The sequence below is a fragment of the Procambarus clarkii genome, chromosome 72 (assembly GCF_040958095.1).
Source record: "Procambarus clarkii isolate CNS0578487 chromosome 72, FALCON_Pclarkii_2.0, whole genome shotgun sequence".
Classification (NCBI taxonomy): domain Eukaryota; kingdom Metazoa; phylum Arthropoda; class Malacostraca; order Decapoda; family Cambaridae; genus Procambarus; species Procambarus clarkii.
In genome coordinates, this window is record NC_091221.1 from 10,143,959 (window position 1) to 10,163,803 (window position 19,845).

At 38.4% G+C, this 19,845-nt stretch overlaps 1 protein-coding gene across 4 annotated transcripts in view; it reads right to left on the bottom strand.

The window, feature by feature from the left end:
• Positions 1 to 1,630: 1,630 nt before the first annotated feature.
• The window catches only part of INPP5E (Inositol-3-phosphate synthase), a 43,886-nt gene continuing 25,671 nt past the window's right edge, over positions 1,631 to 19,845 (bottom strand). For all 4 annotated transcript variants that reach the window (XM_045767550.2, XM_069312481.1, XM_045767551.2 and 1 more), the window contains exons 11-15: positions 17,426 to 17,560; positions 16,439 to 16,597; positions 15,630 to 15,763; positions 14,001 to 14,116; positions 1,631 to 9,276 (exon numbers count right to left, since the gene is read on the bottom strand). In XM_045767550.2, coding sequence (XP_045623506.1) covers positions 9,168 to 9,276; positions 14,001 to 14,116; positions 15,630 to 15,763; positions 16,439 to 16,597; positions 17,426 to 17,560 — 653 coding nt within the window. In that variant the 3' untranslated portion in view covers positions 1,631 to 9,167. The remainder of the gene's footprint in view (positions 9,277 to 14,000; positions 14,117 to 15,629; positions 15,764 to 16,438; positions 16,598 to 17,425; positions 17,561 to 19,845) is intronic.

Consider the following 19,845-nt stretch of genomic DNA (forward strand, 5'->3'; position numbering starts at 1 on the left):
ACATAAAATTCTACATATTTATCTTGTACATATCTGATACTGTACTGTGGAATAGAAAGTAATATGCACAGGATGGGAAACTATGTTCTTTCAAGTAGACTACTTCAGTATAATCAGGTGTACCAATATTGAAGTTTTCATAATGACTACAACAAAATGTTATTTTGTTTTGTTTACTTGACTATAGTTTATTGATGTTATTGGTGAATTATTTGTATAATCATATTTATCATGAGTGACAGTAGGCATTACCTTATAAACTGTGTGTATAGTATTCGACTTCATTGTAAATATTTTGAAAGGATATTATTTATATAAAATGTAATCATTTAATTCAAATGTATGATTATCTTGAACCATAAATTTATTTATTTTTAAATAATTTATCAATTTATTTCTCGTCCATAAATTCAGTGACTGATGAACAATAGTAATTTGTAAATTATACAGATAAATCACGCATCAAAATACAGTACTCTTTATTTAGGAAATTACTTTTATTCATATATATTTATTTATTTTTTTACAGATACGTGCGCACACATTCATATTCGTTCATTCATTCATTCTCATGTACAATACATAATTTATCTTGAAAGTGTTAATCATATAAATTTAAATGCAAATTTTTTGTTAGTCTTTATAGATCATACCTATTTGCATAGCATTTTCTGTTTTAAAATGCTTCATTATTTTCATTAAACCAAATGTGGATAGGCTGTATGAACTCTAGTAATGTACACTCAAATTAAATACGTACATCATGCATAGTCCTGTTTTGCTGCTGGAATTTGTAAGGCTAAACAAAATAATGGAGCTCTTAATATTAAAAAGGAAGAAAAAAGGGTAAAAATAATCTTCAATGACTGGATTATGTGCACTGAGTGTGTTTTGTAAACAAAAATAAATAAATGAAAGTATGTTTTACCTGACAAATCTGCTTAATGCATTTGTAAATAATGAAGAATCTCTTTACAATTAAAGGGTTTGAAGGCTTTATTCACTTCATTTTACTTAAGTTTGGCAGATGTGTATAACGAAGACGTTTGTTATTATATACGGTAACTGTTCCCTAGACAGAACATCATTAATGACGCAGGATACCTACCACTAGAGTGCCTGCGAGTAACAAAACAACTGCCATTTCCCAAGGTAATAAAAGCATTAGTAGTAGGCATCCATCAGTCTCGGGAGACTATGGAGTTGCGCTCTGGTTGTCGGTCTAGAGCGGCCTCACCAGGGCGCAAAGCCAGGGTAGGTTGATACGGGGGAGAAGCTGTTACCCAGGCAGCAGGTCCCCCCCTCTCCACGGCGCTGAAAGTCTCCAATGGAAAGGCATACGCCAATACGATTGGTTCCAGCGCCATCGCAGGAACTGTGAGTTCCGGGGTTGACCTCGAAGGTGGTGAAGAAGGGCATTGTTCACTAGGAATAGGAGAGACTGTATTGCAGCCAGAAAGAAAATCCAGATGCAAACAACAAGAAAATCTCGTCTAATTCAGATGCATGTCATTTGTTTCCAAAATGTAAAAATTAATGTCCTGTCTTAATTGGATATATAATATCTAATTAATAAATATTTCATATATCCTAACATTATGGAAATTGGATTCTCAAATCAAAAGTAAAATAATATAATAATTTTATTATATACTACAGAAGGTACTACCAGTAACATGAAATCACCAGGAAGGTTAATTTCAGGAAGATTGTTTCTCTTGGCTTGTATACAGAGGTAGATTTTCTATATACATTTAGTATAGAACCAGTAGACTATGCTTTGTCCAGAATTTTATAAGCATTGTTTTTAACAATGGCCTACAATTGTGAAACATATTCTTGTAATTTGAACTAACAAATTGATCCTTAATATAAAATATTAATATTGTACTGCCTAACAAACATGTACAGTACAGTACTCATTTCTAAGTACAGTATCACTAAAATAAAGAAATTAACAATAAATATATTAAACTGTTAACAGCAAATCTCATTCAATTAATTTTGTAAAATTAAAACATCAGAAATAACAAACTAATGAACAACTATGAGGGTAGAAATAACTTGAGCTACTCTATCCTTTTGAGATATATTATCTCGGTAAAGTACTTGGACTTGAAATGAACAACTGAATATTCTTTAACACTCAGAGAACCTGCAATAATGACATTTAAGTTGTATACTAAAATGATTTAACCCTATGACACTAATAAACATATTTACGAATAATAACATTGTGGTGGATTAGACTAAACTATATCGAGATTGCACATATGTTCATTATCATTACTGTATTACAGAACACACATAATACAAATATACTTCTAAAAAGTTTATATCGGCAACTATTAAAATTGTGACATCAAATAAATATATTATATATTTCTTAATTCACTATATGTAACAGCAAAAATATTCTGAAATTCTGTCATATGAAAAAATACTAGGTAGAAAGGATTGGTGAAAATCATATCCCCACGATACACAATTTTTAAATGAGGTAAAAATCGGTTATAAACTTACATGTTTTTATAAACAAATGGCATGTAATTTTATTTTAATGATGGATACTAGAAATTTATCATCTCAAATGCATACAGCAAGGATTTATATTGTATTCTATTATTTTAGTCTAGTGCCAGCTTCTAATGTTTTAATAACTAAATAAATAAATTTTTGAGACTAAGTTACATGGGTTAAATACACATGATTAGCACCTTGATTCCAAACCAGACAAAAGAAAATGCAAAATGCACAAGATCCCTAAAATGCTATAAAATGTGAGGAAGACTATGAAACATGCATCTAAATGCATGATAAAAAGAAGGAAAGCTAAATAAATAGTAATAAAGAAATTTGACAAAAAATATTAAAGTACACGTACAGTAAGAGAACCAGTTTCTTCGAGAGAGTAAGTAGACAGCCTACCAAAAGGTCTCCATGTAAGAAAAGGGCTATCTTGTAATATTTTTTTTTTTTAAAGCTTTTCCTTTCTGAACATTGGCCAGTCAATTGCCCCATCCCTTAGGCAATATATTAGGTTCCTCTGGAACATTGCTAACTCCCGGCTGTGTACCAGCAAGTACCAGTTCAACTTTCCATCTCTAGACACAGTAGGGATCTTTTTCTAAGTGTCCCTGCTAGGCAATAACAGGAGGAATGGGTTGGATCAGCACACATCCAAGGATCAAACACTGAATGTGTGTTTTCTTCGGGGCTGGTTGCATTTGCCACCTCTGGGCTCTTCCCTCTCTTGTTTTTGTTTGGCTGTGGTGACTTGCCCAAGTAAACAACTAAGTGCCTCATGCTAGGAAATTAGGGGTATAGTATAGCTGAAATGCTTTCTGATCTTGATCCCGTTTTCCCTGTGCCCTTTTATTTTTAGGATAATTACTATGAAAATGAGGCACATTTGTTGGCTAATTCTGTTTGCAATACATTACCAATGCTGTTTTACCTTATGAAGTGGGTAGTAGCAGCTAGGTAACTAGAAGTTGGTAGTTAGCAATGAGGGAGATTTAGTTTAGAGGAATGTACCTTCCAATGGTTCAGGGCCGGACTGAGAATTATTCAGTGTCTTCCCTCCTCCAGTTATGGCCTGGAGTGGGAATTCAGAAGAGATCCCTGCTGCTTGCAGAGATGGACAGTATCACTGCCTCAGGCTGGAGTTTCCAATACAGTATCTCAGGGAGAGGTAGGGTATTTCAGGAGCTTGACCAACCCTGAAGTGTGTTGTGGCCACACTAAATCCTATTTTGGTTAAATCTATAATAGTCCATATTTAATAGTATGCAATCCATTCTAATAAAGGTTATTATTACAATGGGTTCTAATAATATTTAGTTCACAACCATAATCTTTTTGCTCTAAACTTACGTAAAATATTTTTTTAATGTTTCCGAGATATCCTACTTGGTTGATCCTTAAGGCAAGATCCTATTCACTTCTGGTTAGGATCTACTTCAATCAGGACAGATCAACATTAAGGTAATATTGTTCATTACTGGTACTAGGGAGAAACTGGAAACAATCAATGCCGCCCAGAATAAAGAGAAGAGTGCTTTACATAAACTCAAGCTTTCACAGGTGAAACCTTGCAACACAAATTGCTATGCTGTACCTTGGTTAACTACCCACTACTGTAGGTCACTTCAGTATTCCCAACTGCCACCAAATGATATTGCCAATGCCATAAGAAAGCTCTCCAAGCCAACCTTCTCATGGTCCATCCTAACTTGCCTCGGCCTCACGGGAAACAAAGCCACTTCTCTGGTGTGGTGATGCTGCTGTACAGTCTATTTACCCCAGGTCCCACCTTGGCAGGATTTTTATGACTTATTTTATTCCTTTTGTTTTGGTCATGGGCTTTCCTTTCCCATCTTTGTTTTTTGTATAGACTTGCTTAGATTGTTGGGGGTTAACCTAGAATTCCTGCTTTGGCGACGAGGTCTTTCACACACAACGCTTAAGAGTACGCAGTTTGTTATCAACAACAGAAGACCAACAACCCTGCCAACGGGCAAGGATGGAGGAATGAATAACCGGATAAAAGTCAGAAAAAAGAATACCCTTACGGGAAACGGGACAAGAGCGGATAGCCTCTCTAGCAGGAGCATCCGCACGCTCATTTAAAGAATAACCAACATGGCTGTGAACCCAACATAACTCCACGGATTTAAATTTACTAGAGATAAGAAACAGCCAATGTTGAATCTCAAAGACAACGGGATGGACAGGATTAAAGAACCCGAGAGCCATAAGGGCACTACGGTAGTCAACAACAATCACAAAGGAGGATTGACAACGAGAAAGCAGGAGACGGAGAGCATGGAGCTCCGTTGTGAAGATGCTAGTCTCCGAAGGAAGGCGACACATATAAGTGCGGTCAGGAAAAACAACGATGTAGCCCACACCGTCCACGGACTTAGACCCATCTGTGAAGATGGAAATGGAGCGGGAGTGTGAAGAAAAGTGCTCAAGAAAAAGGTCAATAAGGGTAAGATATACTTGTACAAACTGTAGTACAAAATATGAGTAGTAGTATGTATAAAATGTACCGTATTTTTAAGTTAATATTTTTTGGGTGTGGAATGGAATAATTAATTTGGCAGTCTCAGGTGTTATATCTGGAAAAGCTTTTGAGTTTATGTCTAGCACTGTTATGTCCACATCTTGGGCTGGATTGAGTATTCTCCAGTGTTTGCACTAATGTGGAATGTTGACCTGCCCTGACTGGCAAACAATAACTGTTTAGGATCTTCCCTTAGGAAAGCAACCCAGTGTACTGCTCAGAAAAGTGTTCGCACACACACACTTTTTATATGTATATTATATATAAATATATATGTATTTATGCACTAACTTGCTTAAACATACAAGTTTGAAGTTATACAACCTTAGACAACAACCTCCCACCAGGGGACTTGAACCCTAGCCAGCATAGATGCTTCACAACACCTGGCATAGCTTGGTACGCCTTTAACCCACTACACCACTCAGACCCTTAAAAGCAATGGGAATAGATATATGTATGTGTATATTATTATATATATATATATATATATATATATATATATATATATATATATAATATTTATTTATTTCAAAGCTATATTTTTCAGGTTTCACTTGCATACAGTCAGGACTTATGTATTTTGTTTCAGGAACAAGTTATAACATATAACTGCAGTACTAATTCAATATAATCATTTCTACCGTTATAGTTTCTCCAAGCAACATTCTTTTATTAAATAATTTGTTAGTAAATAAGCTACATCTGGATATCCTAGATAACATGCAATCAATCTTCAATACAAAATAATAAATAAATGTACAATAAATAGTAACCATACAATATACATACAAATTATTTATAACAATATCTGCACCTTGCACAAATATAAATAAAATGTTAAAAAAATTGTTACTGTACAATATGTTAGAGATTGCTTGTGTGTTAGAGATTATACATTAAAAAAAGAGAGAAGGAACTTGAATTCAGCTGCCTTTGAATGGGAGTATTTACACTGTTTATGGAGCCCATAAATTGTTTTGATTTTTTATAAAATAAATATATAACTTAATTATTATGTTATTGCAAAATTACATGGAAAAATATATCTTCATTTCACAGGATTTACTAAAATAACAGATTAATCAAGAAATATATCTTCATTTCACAGGATTTACTAAAATAACAGATTAATCAAGAAATATCTTCACTACGTACTCAATCCCCTAAAATATGATAGTTTTGTCTTTATCAACTAAATAAACAATTGTAAACGGGTATATAAACTGTAAGAGGGATAGATAAAGACAGTATTAGCACTATATACTATACTGTATACATATGTATATAAATTATACATATGGGCAAAAGGGGAGATCTTTGACAAGCCGCTGGCTTTCTGTCCTGGTTGAGGCACTAAGAGTCTTAGTGGCCCCTCAGGTAAATTCAGGTAAAATACTGTATGTATACCATATGTGCATGTGTATGTTCATAGATATGGATATGTGCCTCTGTTAAAATGACAATTATTATTATTCCACCTTTGGGAAGGAAATTCCTGGTACTTGTAAGGCAGCAGATAAGGAGGTTCATTAAGTAATGACAAACAACTCAACCATGTGTTATGTGGTTATGTGACCTGTGAGAAACAAACTGAATGGTTTGTGTAATTAAAAACATTCAAAATTACCAAAATATTTAAGTAGGGGTGCACTGCATCTTTGAAAATTTGTATTTGTTTTTGAGCACCTGTAGTTAAGATGAGCAAGGCCACCTCAGTCATTCTTGGAGCCAGGACCTAGACCCACCTAGCACACCAGTCTAGTCAGGCTCTGTTGATCTGTGCCCCACCGCTTGTACAAGCTGGATCAATTTCAATCCATCACCAAAACGCCCACCCACTATGACACTAAAAGACCTTGAAAAACATTCATAACCCTTGTTGACCAGACCACACACTAGAAGGTGAAGGGACGACGACGTTTCGGTCCGTCCTGGACCATTCTAAAGTCACAATCGACTTGAGAATGGTCCAGGACGGACCGAAACGTCGTCGTCCCTTCACCTTCTAGTGTGTGGTCAGGTCAACATAATTTAGCCACGTTATTGTAACTCATCGCCTGCATTCATAACCCTTCTAAGAAATATTTGGAAGCAAAAGGAATGGCAGTTAAATCTCTGCTAATTACCACTTGCTACCTTCTAGCCACTCTGATTACCACTAGATGGCAGCACCACTACCAGCTACACTTACTTATTGTATGATACACATACTTATTGTATGATACCCACCTGCATATCTGCTTAGTTCTCAAGAGGCCAATTCAGTTAATTTGTTTGCATATTGCTTAAGACTTAGTCTCCATACATGGTGGCCATTGCTTAGTGTTTGCTTCAGTAAGTGACCAGTTGTTTGTATGCCTCTGGCTGTTGCTATCCTCCTCATCTGGGTTTCTCGCTATCCTCCTCATCTGGGTTTCTTGCTATCCTCCTCATCTGGGTTTCAGAGTTATCTTTCATGTCACTAATTGTTGATGACTGACAGCCATCAGAATTACGTTCTTTGTGGTTATCTGGTAGGCTCCAGGTGTGGTTTGGCTCCTTTTGAGGAAGGTTACTTCGTATGGGTTTTGTTTTGGAACATAGGCCTAGGATTCAAGCATTCAAGTTCACTTTACCCTGAATTTGTTTGTCAGATCACAATATCTAGGTTTTGTTTTAGGCAATACTGTAATGTGACCTGTTTTGTCTTTGGCTGCCCATGGCAATGTGGTTGGGGTTCAGTGCATACACACCGAGTATTCACCTCTTGTAACAAGACTACCACTTTATAAAATGTTATGGTATTTGGGTTCCATACCCGGGGCCAGATTCACGAAAGCACTTACGCAAGTACTTACGAACGTGTACATCTTTCCTCAATCTTTGATGGCTTTGGTTACATTTATTAAACAGTTTATAAGCATGAAAACTTCCGATTCAACTGTTGTTATTGTTATAAACAGTCTCCTGGTGCTTCAGAGCTCATTAACTGTTTAATATATGGAAACAAAGCCACCAAAGATTGAGAAAAGATGTACAGGTTTGTAAGTGCTTGCGTAAGTGCTTTCGTGAATCTGGCCCCAGATTTTGATCAGTCTAGATTCTGTGCTCCAGGATTATTATTGAGCCTATTCTTTGCTGGATGAGTCCTAAGCCTTCCCCGGCTGGTGCGGAGCTCAGTTAGCCTTATGTAACTGCCAACCCCTGTTGTCTCTGATATGTCTCTTGATCTGTGCAGGTTTTTTTTTTCCATGTATGTATAACTTGTTTCAGAGGTCGATAGCAATCCAGTTTGATTTGGAGTTGGAATTGATACTCTTTTTTTTTTTATGAAGAGAATACTGTATATAACAGCTTGTACAGTATTTATGACTAGGATGTCTCTTCAACTCTCTCACAAGTGTGTGGCTTGCAGTGTCAGTAATTACTGAGGTAACTGAGGAGTTGGCGACATCTGTAATGAATGCTCCTGCCTCGTCTCTTGTCCCTGGTTGGGATGTAGCTCAAGGTCCCGTTCTGGATATGGGCCCACCTTCTTGTATTCCCTTTGACACTTTATAGGGTTTTGCATTCACAGGGGTAGAGGTTAACAAAGCATGCTGAGACTGTGGTGTCCCGGGTGAGCCCTCACACTGCAAGTGTTAGTGGCGCTGCTCAAAAGTGAGTGTCATAACCTTAACAGTCTATTTGAACTTAGTAATACTATTTTTTCATGTCTTTATGTGCACATTTATCATAAGGAGAAGAGTAAACCTTTAACTGTGCAAGTGTTCTTAATTATAATCAACATTAAACACAAAAGACCTGTAATTAGAGATTCTTCTAAATACAGTATATACTGTACATTCAGAATAATGCTTGATTGTTGTGCTTAATGCAATATTACGGACAGCAAAGCACTTGCATTGTGGTTTTGCATGCATTTTACAAGACCCTAAGAAGACAGATTGTAAGTGGTATTGTACATGACATAAAAAACAAGTACAAAACATGAACACCAATATCAACCAAAATGTAACTCTTAATTAGTTACATCCTGTTTCATGACACAAATAATACATACTGTAATGATTTTCTGAGAGTTATGCACCATGTTGGCCAGCGATCTTGATATTTACTGCACTGGACAGTTGCGCATCGCTGGCTGATACAGGAATCGGCGTCTTCGCCTTAAAGCTTCAAGGTATACATCTCGATTAAATAATCCAGCCGCCAGAGGAACACTGAAAGATAAACGTGCATTTTTGTTAAACTGTAGTGTCTCATATAATATAAAAAAAACTTTGGTATTGTGTCTCACATATAAAAAAAAAACATTTGAGAGACCAGTAGGCGGAGAGCACTTTTCTGAACGAGTTATTCAGTTGCTCCCTTAGTCAAAGTTCTGATGTTCCCATGGACAGTCACATGTAATCAGAGCACACCAACACTTTGCAACAATATAAAAGGGATTTTTCTAAACATTCCTGTTCACTGTCGAGGGAGACACTAGGGGAATTCTCAATAGAGCCCAGAATGACTGGAACCCTCAATGTGCGGTAATCGTCATTTGTTGACAGGGGCGTCTGGTAGCCGACACTGCTGGCTCCAGTCACTGGAAAAATGTGAGTTGAGCAGTGAGGGTATCCTGCTGACATCTGATGCTAGTTGGAAGTACATACTGTAGAGGCTGGGCCTATTCTATACTAGCGATTAGCAGTGTGCTTTTTGGTGGTCTCTTTGGCACAATGTAGTACCTGGAAGAGGTATAAGTGTAGTTAAACCAGTCTTCTCAACATCAATCCAAATAAGATTGACAATTCTCCAGTCTCTCTCTTGTACCATTATAATTCTAGAGATGTTTGGGGAAATTGCTGTTATTCTGGTGGAAAATGCCAACCTGCCTTGACTGTACAGACCTGTCCATGGGAAGAGCAAAACCATACCTAAGATAACAATCAAGTGGTATATCTGCATTAGATTCTTTTTCTTTAATTAGAAAATATATAAAAAGTCAATCTCTTCACCCTTTATCACTTATAATAATGCTCTTGCACTATAATCTGCAGCAAATTTTCATACAAACTCTCATAGCTTGAAATATGATGATCCTTTTCTCTGAATACTTATTCACAACTGGGAAGCAGCAAGACTGGATGCAGTATTCATCACTCAAGCCAACATCTCTTGGATGTAAGCATGTAAAAAACCAGTGTTGAATGTAATGAAACACATTCTGGTGAGTCCTTGGTGCCTCTTTGTTGCTAGCGACCTGAATTGCTCTACTCAATTCAATCCACACCAGGCCCATGCAAGCCATTTTAAGCCTATTGAAGAACAGAGGTTAAAGCCTGGCCTCCCTCTATAGAGGTGCAGGGAACAGGGAAGCCAAGATCACCCTAACAAAGAAAAAGCTGCCAGAAAGGTGGACGAGCCAAAACAGACAATCCGTTAAGTAAACAAATCCTAAATACCAAGACCCCAAACTGAGCAAACCATCGGTCATGAAGCTATTCACTCGTTAATTGTACCTGTGTGTTGCAAGATAGCGATATGCCTTGTTTGTCAATCCCTTAACTAGACAAGCTCAGTCATTTAGTTAGCAAGATGAAAACCAAAACCCCTGAAAAGGGAGAGAGCAGTCCAAGAACCAACCAACGACACACCAGAAAGAGATATTTAATTATTGCCCTGGAAACACAATCCGTAACTGTCTCTATTTTCTGCTTGTTACAACTCGTAATAAAGTTGTTACATCTTAGCTTAACATGTTTATGATGTATTAGAATGTTGTTACAACTTACTATATTGGTTGTTATAACTAGTTAGGAGGTACAGGCATACCTCAGAATAAGAGTTTAATCCGTTCCTGGAGACGCCTCGCCTTCCGAAAACTCGCATTCCGAAGTTAATTTCCCCATAAGAAATAAAGGGAAATGAATTAATCCGTTCCTGACTACCCCAAAAACCCCACATCAAACTAAATTTTTATACCTAATTTACCTAATTCATCTAAATAAACCTACAAAACTGTGTTCCAGTTATTACTTACCTTGCTGTCGAGTGCTGTAGGCGTATGGAAGATGGTGAGGAGGGGGGAGGAGGAGAGGAGTTACTGTTTGGAAGGGGAGTCCCCTTCCATAATCACATCACATAACCCCATGCCTTGTAACACTATGGATACCACTTCTCTTTCTAAATTTTTCAAACCAGCCCCTGCTTGCCTTAAACTCTTTCTTATCTGCATCACTCGTTGCAGGGGTATTCTTTAGAAGGTCTTCGTGCAACACCCTGGCTTTCTCACAAATAATGGCCTCCGAAACACTATCACCCCTCAACTCCTTGTCGTGTATCCAAATTAATAACAACTTTTCCACTTCTTCAAGTATTTGTGGTCTTTGTGCCGTTAATGTTCTTACTCCTTTTGCCACTTTAGCACCCATAATCTTATTTTTCTTCTTAAGTATAGTGCATATTGTTGATGTGGCTTTGTTGTACTGCCTACAAAGTTCAACAACACGTGTACCGTTCTCATGCTTCCGAATGATCTCTTGTTTCTCCTCTATTGTCATCCTCACATGAGCTTTCTGGCCTTTATCCTTACCACTGGCTTTCTTGGGACCCATGGTGAGATATATAATAACAAATTGTATAGACAAATCACCAAAAATCCAACAAAACACTGAAAATCAGCGAGAAGAATTGATGTGGGGGTAGTCACTGAGCGCGAGACAATAATAAACTGAGGGGCGGCGGGGCGGAGGGGCGACGAACGCGCTAGGTCGGCTGTATGCGTATCAACAAACTCGCGTCCAAACTCGCCTCCCGAAGTAACCATCGCCTTCCGAGACAAATTTTTGGAGTAAATACACCTCGCCTTCCGAAAACCTCGCATACAGGGACAATCGCATTCCGAGGTACCACTGTATTAAAACTTTTTCGAACGTTGTACCAACGTCGTAGTTTCGGTGTGTGTTTGGCGGGTGTACATGTAATTATGGTTTTCTGGAAGGGCTCCTGTGATGATGGCTCCTTGTTGGTATGTCACATGGAGAACAAAGAAAGGGGATCACACCAGGAGAAGAGACCCACAGAAAGTAACTGCTGGGAAAGTGGAAAGACTGAAAGATATAAGGCAACAGTAAACAGCACGAGAAACTGATCCACTAAAACCACGACAAAAGTGACAGGACCAACAGGCACAGAAAGATAAGCAGTGAAGAGAAAAAGACTGAAGGAACACCAAGAAACCACATGCTTGTGCCACCACAGAAACCACAAAGGAGACACCAAAAGATCAGCCACCTGCAGACTGGACAATGAGCAGAACACCTTGCAGACTGGACAATGAGCAGAACACCCTGCAGACTGGACAATGAGCAGAACACCCTGCAGACTGGACAATGAGCAGAACACCCTGCAGACTGGACAATGAGCAGAACACCTTGCAGACTGGACAGTGAGCAGAAAGAACACCCTGCAGACTAGACAATGAGCAGAACACCTTGCAGACTGGACAATGAGCAGAACACCTTGCAGACTGGACAATGAGCAGAACACCTTGCAGACTGGACAATGAGCAGAACACCTTGCAGACTGGACAATGAGCAGAACACCTTGCAGACTGGACAATGAGCAGAAAGAACACCTTGCAGACTGGACAATGAGCAGAACACCTTGCAGACTGGACAGTGAGCAGAAAGAACACCCTTCAGACTAGACAATGAGCATAACACCTTGCAGACTGGACAATGAGCAGAACACCTTGCAGACTGGACAGTGAGCAGAAAGAACACCCTGCAGACTGGACAATGAGCAGAACACCTTGCAGACTGGACAGTGAGCAGAAAGAACACCCTTCAGACTAGACAATGAGCATAACACTAAAGTCACAAACTCCAAAAATGAAGAACTTCAAACCATCAAGAAAAATCTCTGGCCCAATCTGCTGAAGAGGCAGAGCTGCAGAAAATGACACAGGTTCGGATAACGGGCGCAAAGAGCCAGAACCACAGCACTTTGCTGTTGCTGTGGTTTTGAACATCAGGCCAAAAAAAAAAAAAAAGGAGCCAGCAGGGAGAAAATCTACAAAAAAAGTCTCCATTCTGAGAAGAACCCGGAGCAACATCCTGGTTCAGTATACATTTGTGTATCCTGATCCTCGTTCACTGTTTTCTTCCCCACATCTTGGTTCAGTGTACATTTATGTCCACTCACATTAGTTCAATATTCATTTGCATTTCCTTGCTTTGCTTCAGTACCTATGTGTGCCCTTTTATCATAGTTTCCCCTCATTCAAATACCTTGTCTTTGTCTACCTTCTTACTGCCCCTAATATGGTTTCCCATTGTTTGGGACAAGAAATGTTAGGTTTATTGAGGTCCCCATAAGCCAACAGCCAATCATTTCTAGGATGACCTACAACAGCTACCAAACTCCTGGGTAGTTATTTACTACTAGGTGAGCAGAGGCATTGGATATAAGAAAGCATGCCCAAACATCTAGACCGGCCCAGGAACCAAACTCAGGGTCCAATAGGTTGTGAGGTGACAGAGCTCACCTCCATGCTAAAGATGTCACTATAATGCCTTCTTTTAGAACCAGTCTATACTTATGGGTAGAAAACTTTTTGTAGAGTTATAACCTCATTGTATATTTTATTGTAAATAGATTAAAACTTCCAAAGGTTTCAGCACAAACCTTCTCTTGTATTATATTGTAATCAGCCACCGTGAATAATAGTACTTCGTGCTATCTTTTCTACACCTCTTCTGTAATTTACAACTTCATTTTCTACTTCTGCTGATTTCTTGTTTTATAAACTGTTACGCATCTGGTTCTGCACGCACCTTAACCAGGTTACCTGGTATACTGCACTAACATCTACACAAAGTGCAAACATTATAAACTATTTTTATTATGCTGTTTATTGTTAACAAATATTATACATGAACATTTTAATACATACTCATCTTTGCCGGGTCTTATCTTACAGTGGTAGGCACCTAGTACTGGTTTATGGTCTGATGTCTTGAACACTGGACAGGAATCGTAACTGTAGCATGTGACAGCTCCTCGGTTGCTCTGTAAAAACATTAAAGGTGATGTGACACAAATTAGTGTGTGATGCTTTATTAAATAAATGTATCTTTACTAACATATACAGTACACAGTTTGGAATATACTTCCATTAATGCTCATTTTCTGAAACCTTCAATAAAACAAATGGGCTTGTAGTACAATGTTCTCTCAATTATTCAAATTAATTGGGACACTCACCAGTTGGTTTTGTCTTTAGATTCAGATAATTCAAAGATTTGTTTTTAAATTTGCACAGTTAATCAATCAGACCAAGTAATATGAAAACTACTTTTTTGAGTTGTCATTTGGCTGCTCCCTAAGGTAAAGTCTAGGCTCCGCATGTAAGACAATTAAGTAGTCCGGAAGAACAACTTACTGACACTGGTGCCACAGGACACTTTTTAAAACATCCCTGCATGAACATTAAGGTGCTATGGAGTCATTGGAAGTAAATTAATCCTTCCCAATGCAGTATAACCAAAAGTATCTAATTTCTAAAACTCAGTCATACAGAATCCTGCCTTGACATCACCAATGACCATCACAGGAGCTCAGAAAACTACCAATTGGCCTGCTTGAATACCTATACTGATTGCTGCCAGGTCACAGCACAGTGGCACCACCTATACATCTCTATCCCTGGACCATCTCGGAAACCTTTTCGTGCAAAGAACCCAACTCTCAGCATAGGAGAGGATGGGCAGGAAGGGTGGAATCAGGAGTCACTAAATGATCTGATCAGAAAGGGGTTTTTCATACAAGCTAATTCCTGGTTTTTAATTACTCTATACATCATACAGGGTCAAAACTGAAGTGTTGTTGGTTAACTCTGGCTACATCACACTCTGGAATGTTTTCTTTGCACCAAATGTAGGTACAACAATATAATTTTGGTTTCGAATTATTTATTTTATTTTGAGTAAGAAAAACACCTGCTCTTTCCATCTGTACCATTAACAATTATGACAAAAGATTCTTTCATTGTAGAAAACAAAATATATTTTTGATTTTTTCATTTTCTAATAGAAAATATGGCCCATTGAACTCAATACAAGGCACTAAGTGACCCCATGAGAGAGTCATTCAATATGGATATTACTCTCAATGAAAGGCTTAGCTTTACTGTAAGTTTGGAAAACATCACAACTACTTGCAGAAGAAGCATTAAGAGTATGTCAAATGTTGCCATTCCATCCTGTGTCTAAATCATTAATATATAAGGTAAACAACAGAGCTACCAGGACAAACCCCTTTAAAAGGCAGTGGAAATTTAGCTGTGGATGTTTTGGTGGAATGTGACGATTGTTTTTGCAATGTGATGCTCGGTACGTAGTACTGAACATATGCTGAATGGATGCCTTCCTCTTTTTCATTTTTTGTTTTCTTTTCTTAGTATCGTTAACCTTATTTTCCTATATTTCTCTTTCTTTCAGGATGTCAATACCCTGCCCCCTGAAAGTGAGAAACCGAGTAATGATAATAAAGTAATAATGATGATATTACTCACTCTTCCTACCTTAAAAAGAATCCTGTCAGTATAGGATGGAACACGTTGCTTGGAAGATGTGTCATAATGGTCAGTGCCAGGATCGTACTTAAATGTTGGAGCAAAGTTGATTGGGCCTTCCTCAAATTCACTGAATGCTTCACCTGAAATTTGAAAATATAAATATAAAATACAGCACTAAAACACTTCTCTGGCATTTAACAAGGAGGTGGTGGTGGTGATAGTTATGGCAATGTGGTGTGGTGATGACCAGACCACACACTGGAATGTGAAGGGACGACGACGTTTCGGTCTGTCCTGGACCATTCTCAAATCGAATGTGGTGTGGTGTGAGCAGGGTGCTTCAGTGTGGTGAGGTCTGGAGTAGGGTGGTGGGGTGGGGTATGGTGGGGCAGGGTGGCCAAGGGGTGGACTGCCCATACAGGGCATGAGTATTTCCATTATATTTCTACAGCTCAATTGTATTACCAGCTTACATCAGTGTTTTCTTGTCCTATTTTCTCATAAAATTTAAAGAAATGGCTCTTGTCCAACTTTATTCCTCTCAGGGTCTTGTGTATAGTGATCATATCCTCGTTACTTCTTTTCTCCTCTCTGACTATAAATTTTATTTCCTTTAAACTGTCCTGACAGTGTAGTGATAATTATGGTACTGGTCTTGTTGCAAATCTTTGTACTTTTCACATTCCTTTTTGTGTTACCTGGGGTGCAAATTACTTGGGATACATTTCCCTACATGTACTTTCATAGGGTAAGTAGTGCTCTCTATATTTGCCACCCTAATGGATAGCAGGAAGCAAGAGATAGATATAACTAGCCTTTACGTCGAGCCTGAGTGAGCTGATCCCACTGCAAAAGATGTTGGTATGTCTCGGGTCCGGCTTTCTTTAAGCGTTCAAATACATGATCCCGATTCACAGCAAGACGAAAGTTGAGGTCACCCAGCCAGAAGACACAATCATAGCGATGAGTAACATCTGCAAATAAAATTTAGCAACTATTATTCATGAAACACGTGAGGAATGTAGCCTTTCATTTTAAATGAGTTAGCCATGAGTGTCTTACATTAGCCATTATATAGTCAAGCCAGTCTCAATATAAGAACAAATAGATCTTTGAGTGTAATGAAATTTCCCTCTGGGCATCACCTCAGTAGCTCCCATAAACTTATACTAGTACTGGCTCACAAGGAACATACCAAGTACTATACCAGATTCCTATGACCTTTTTTCACCCATTCCCTACGTGCTGCCACCTGGTGGTGGGTGGTGATAACCAGGTGGTCAACTGATAATTATTAGTCTGTAGTAGCAGGGCATTGCTTGACAGACTCTTTGATTCCAAGCATTCCCTCAAGAAGGGTTCTGGGTGTAGAGGTGTGTACCTTCTTACAATCCTTCAGAGTTGGCTTGACAATTCTTCAATATTTCTTTTTTTTTCTAAACACAGCCTGGCAATAGTATTATTAACACAGCCTGCTGTGTCAACGATGAGGAAGTTGATTTGACTCAGGCAATGCCCTGGGAAAGCAGGAGCTCTCATGGGAGCAGCCAAGTGACTAGGTCAGAAAGAAGCATTTTATCTACACTCACTGCCTTATTTTTTATGCTGGAAATAGGCTACAACCAGCAATTTAACTCTACTTTTAATTTAAACTTTTGGTGTTATATTCTCTGGGAGTTTCTCTTATATTGTACATCAAATGTTTATAAGGGAGTGACTAAATTAAATACAAAGGAATTTTTGTTTTTGTAATTTGAATAAAGTAATGAAACTACATAAATTAGAATTTTCTTTTCACTAACCTTTATGTTTAGTTTTGGAAGGTAAGAGACGTGGTAAATCGAGAGACCGAGTTATATTGCGGAAGTTTTGGATTCGTAGAGCTTGCTTCTCTTCATGGGCAGTTAGATGCGAGTTTATGAAGAGGATTCTAGTACCTACAGGAAAACAAAATTTAATATCAGAATGATAATAATGAGTATCCCCCATAAGTTTATTTGTTGACCTGTTCAATGGTTTTGACACTTAACCACAATAACCTTCTCAACCTTCCCCACTATGGAGTCAGGGCGACTCTCCTCAACATCTTCACTCTTAACATAGTGACACGCACCAGAACTCACCTAATTGTGCTTGCGGGGGTTGAGCTTTGGCTCTTTGGTCCCGCCTCTCAACTGTCAATCAACTGGTGTACAGGTTCCTGAGCCTACTGGGCTCTATCATATCTACAATTGAAACTGTGTATGGAGTCAGCCTCCACCACATCACTTCCTAGTGCATTCCATTTATTAACTATTCTGACACAGAAAAAATTCTTTCTAACGTCTCTGTGGCTCATCTGGGTACTAAATTTCCACCCGTGTCCCCTTGTTCGTGTCCCACCCGTGCTGAAGAATTTGTCTTTGTCCACCCTGTCAATTCCCCTGAGAATTTTGTAGGTGGTTATCATGTCTCCCCTTACTCTTCTGTTTTCCAGGGATGTGAGGTTCAGCTCCTTTAGCCTTTCCTCGTAGCTCATTCCTCTCAGTATGCCAGTATGCTTCTGTGAATGATGCTACTTCTCCCACACTACTAATTAACACTTGGTGTTCCACAAGGTTCACACCCTGTGTATATTTGGTTCACACCTTTCTCATTTAGATTAGTTTTACAACCTATCAAATGCCATTCAACACCTGAAATCAATTCTATTTGCTAATGACATAGCCTTCATTTTCTCAAATGAAAACCCACTTATTCTAAATGACACAGTGAATACCGAGCGAAAGTCAGCCCAATTGTGGCTCACTGTTAAACTCACTCTTAACATTGAAAAAACATTACATATTGCTTGGGAAAACGTCCACCAATCAAATTAAAGTAAGACTTAACAATACCCAAATTGAATGGAATAGATGGGAAATTTCTTGGAGTTTACATTAACAATAAACTGAATTCAATTGCCATGTACTGTACAAAATATAATAACAAATTTCTTAAACCGTAGACAGTCCTGTTCAATGGTTTTGAAGGAGGCCTGGTCGACGACCGGACCGCGGGAACGCTAAGCCCCGGAAACACTTCAAGGTAAGGTAACAGTCTCTAAAACCAAATACTAGTACAGTACATGTATTTGATGTTAGTATTTGCTCTGCCTTATGACTAAATTATTCTCATCTATTTATATCTCGCCTACAGTATCTGGGCTTGGAAGTTTACAACCCAAAATTACCTTTGACCCATAGTTACTCAACATAAGGCAGCAATAAGTACAATAACAAACTCCAATCGTAGACAGAATTCAGCACCTTGTTGAAAATCTTGAATTATGTATGTTAAATATCAAGTCACTGCACACACTCTGAAGTATCCATAAAAATTGAAGTATCCATAAAACTCTTAACTGCAATACTGTACGAACGCTAACCTATCTGAAATGCTATGCATGTTAGTGCTTTGCAAGAAAGTAAGAACACTGTTATGTACCTTCTTGTATATAAATAAATCAAATAAATAACCTTAAATGCTTCCTAGAGTTGATAGGTGCCACACGAGAGAAAAATATTTTATATGATAATTAATCTCGTCAGAGACAGGAAGCCCGTGTATACTGTATATATATATATATATATATTTTATGCAAGTATAGACGGTCCCTTGAGGTCAAACTACTGATCCTTCCCAGGATGCAACCCCACTAACAAGTCAGAATAGCATCCTGCAATGAAGGGAATAAAAGAGGTCGAGTCATTAAAAAACTGCAATGGAGGGGATAATATACAACCCCCCACAAAATCCACAGTTGGCTTAGTAACGAAAGACTACGAAGGGTCAAAGGGGAACCAAGCCGAGTACTTGGACAGCAACTAATGCAAATTGTGTTCCTAGACAAAGTAAAGAAAAGTGTGACCCTCTGCATTGTTTCCTTCTTAACATCTATTTCAACATTGTCCTCATGTAAATACACGAGCTATCTTGAGTTGATTTCGGGGCTTTAGTGTCCCCGCGGCCCGGTCCTTGACCAGGCTCCACCCCCAGGAAGCAGCCCGTGACAGCTGACTAACTCCCAGGTACCTATTTACTGCTAGGTAACAGGGGCATAGGGTGAAAGAAACTCTGCCCATCGTTTCTCGCCGGCGCCCGGGATCGAACCAGGGACCACAGGATCACGGAGCTATACAACTCCTGCTGTTCAGTGCAAATGTTAGATATACAATATCTCTTACTATATTTATAATTACTG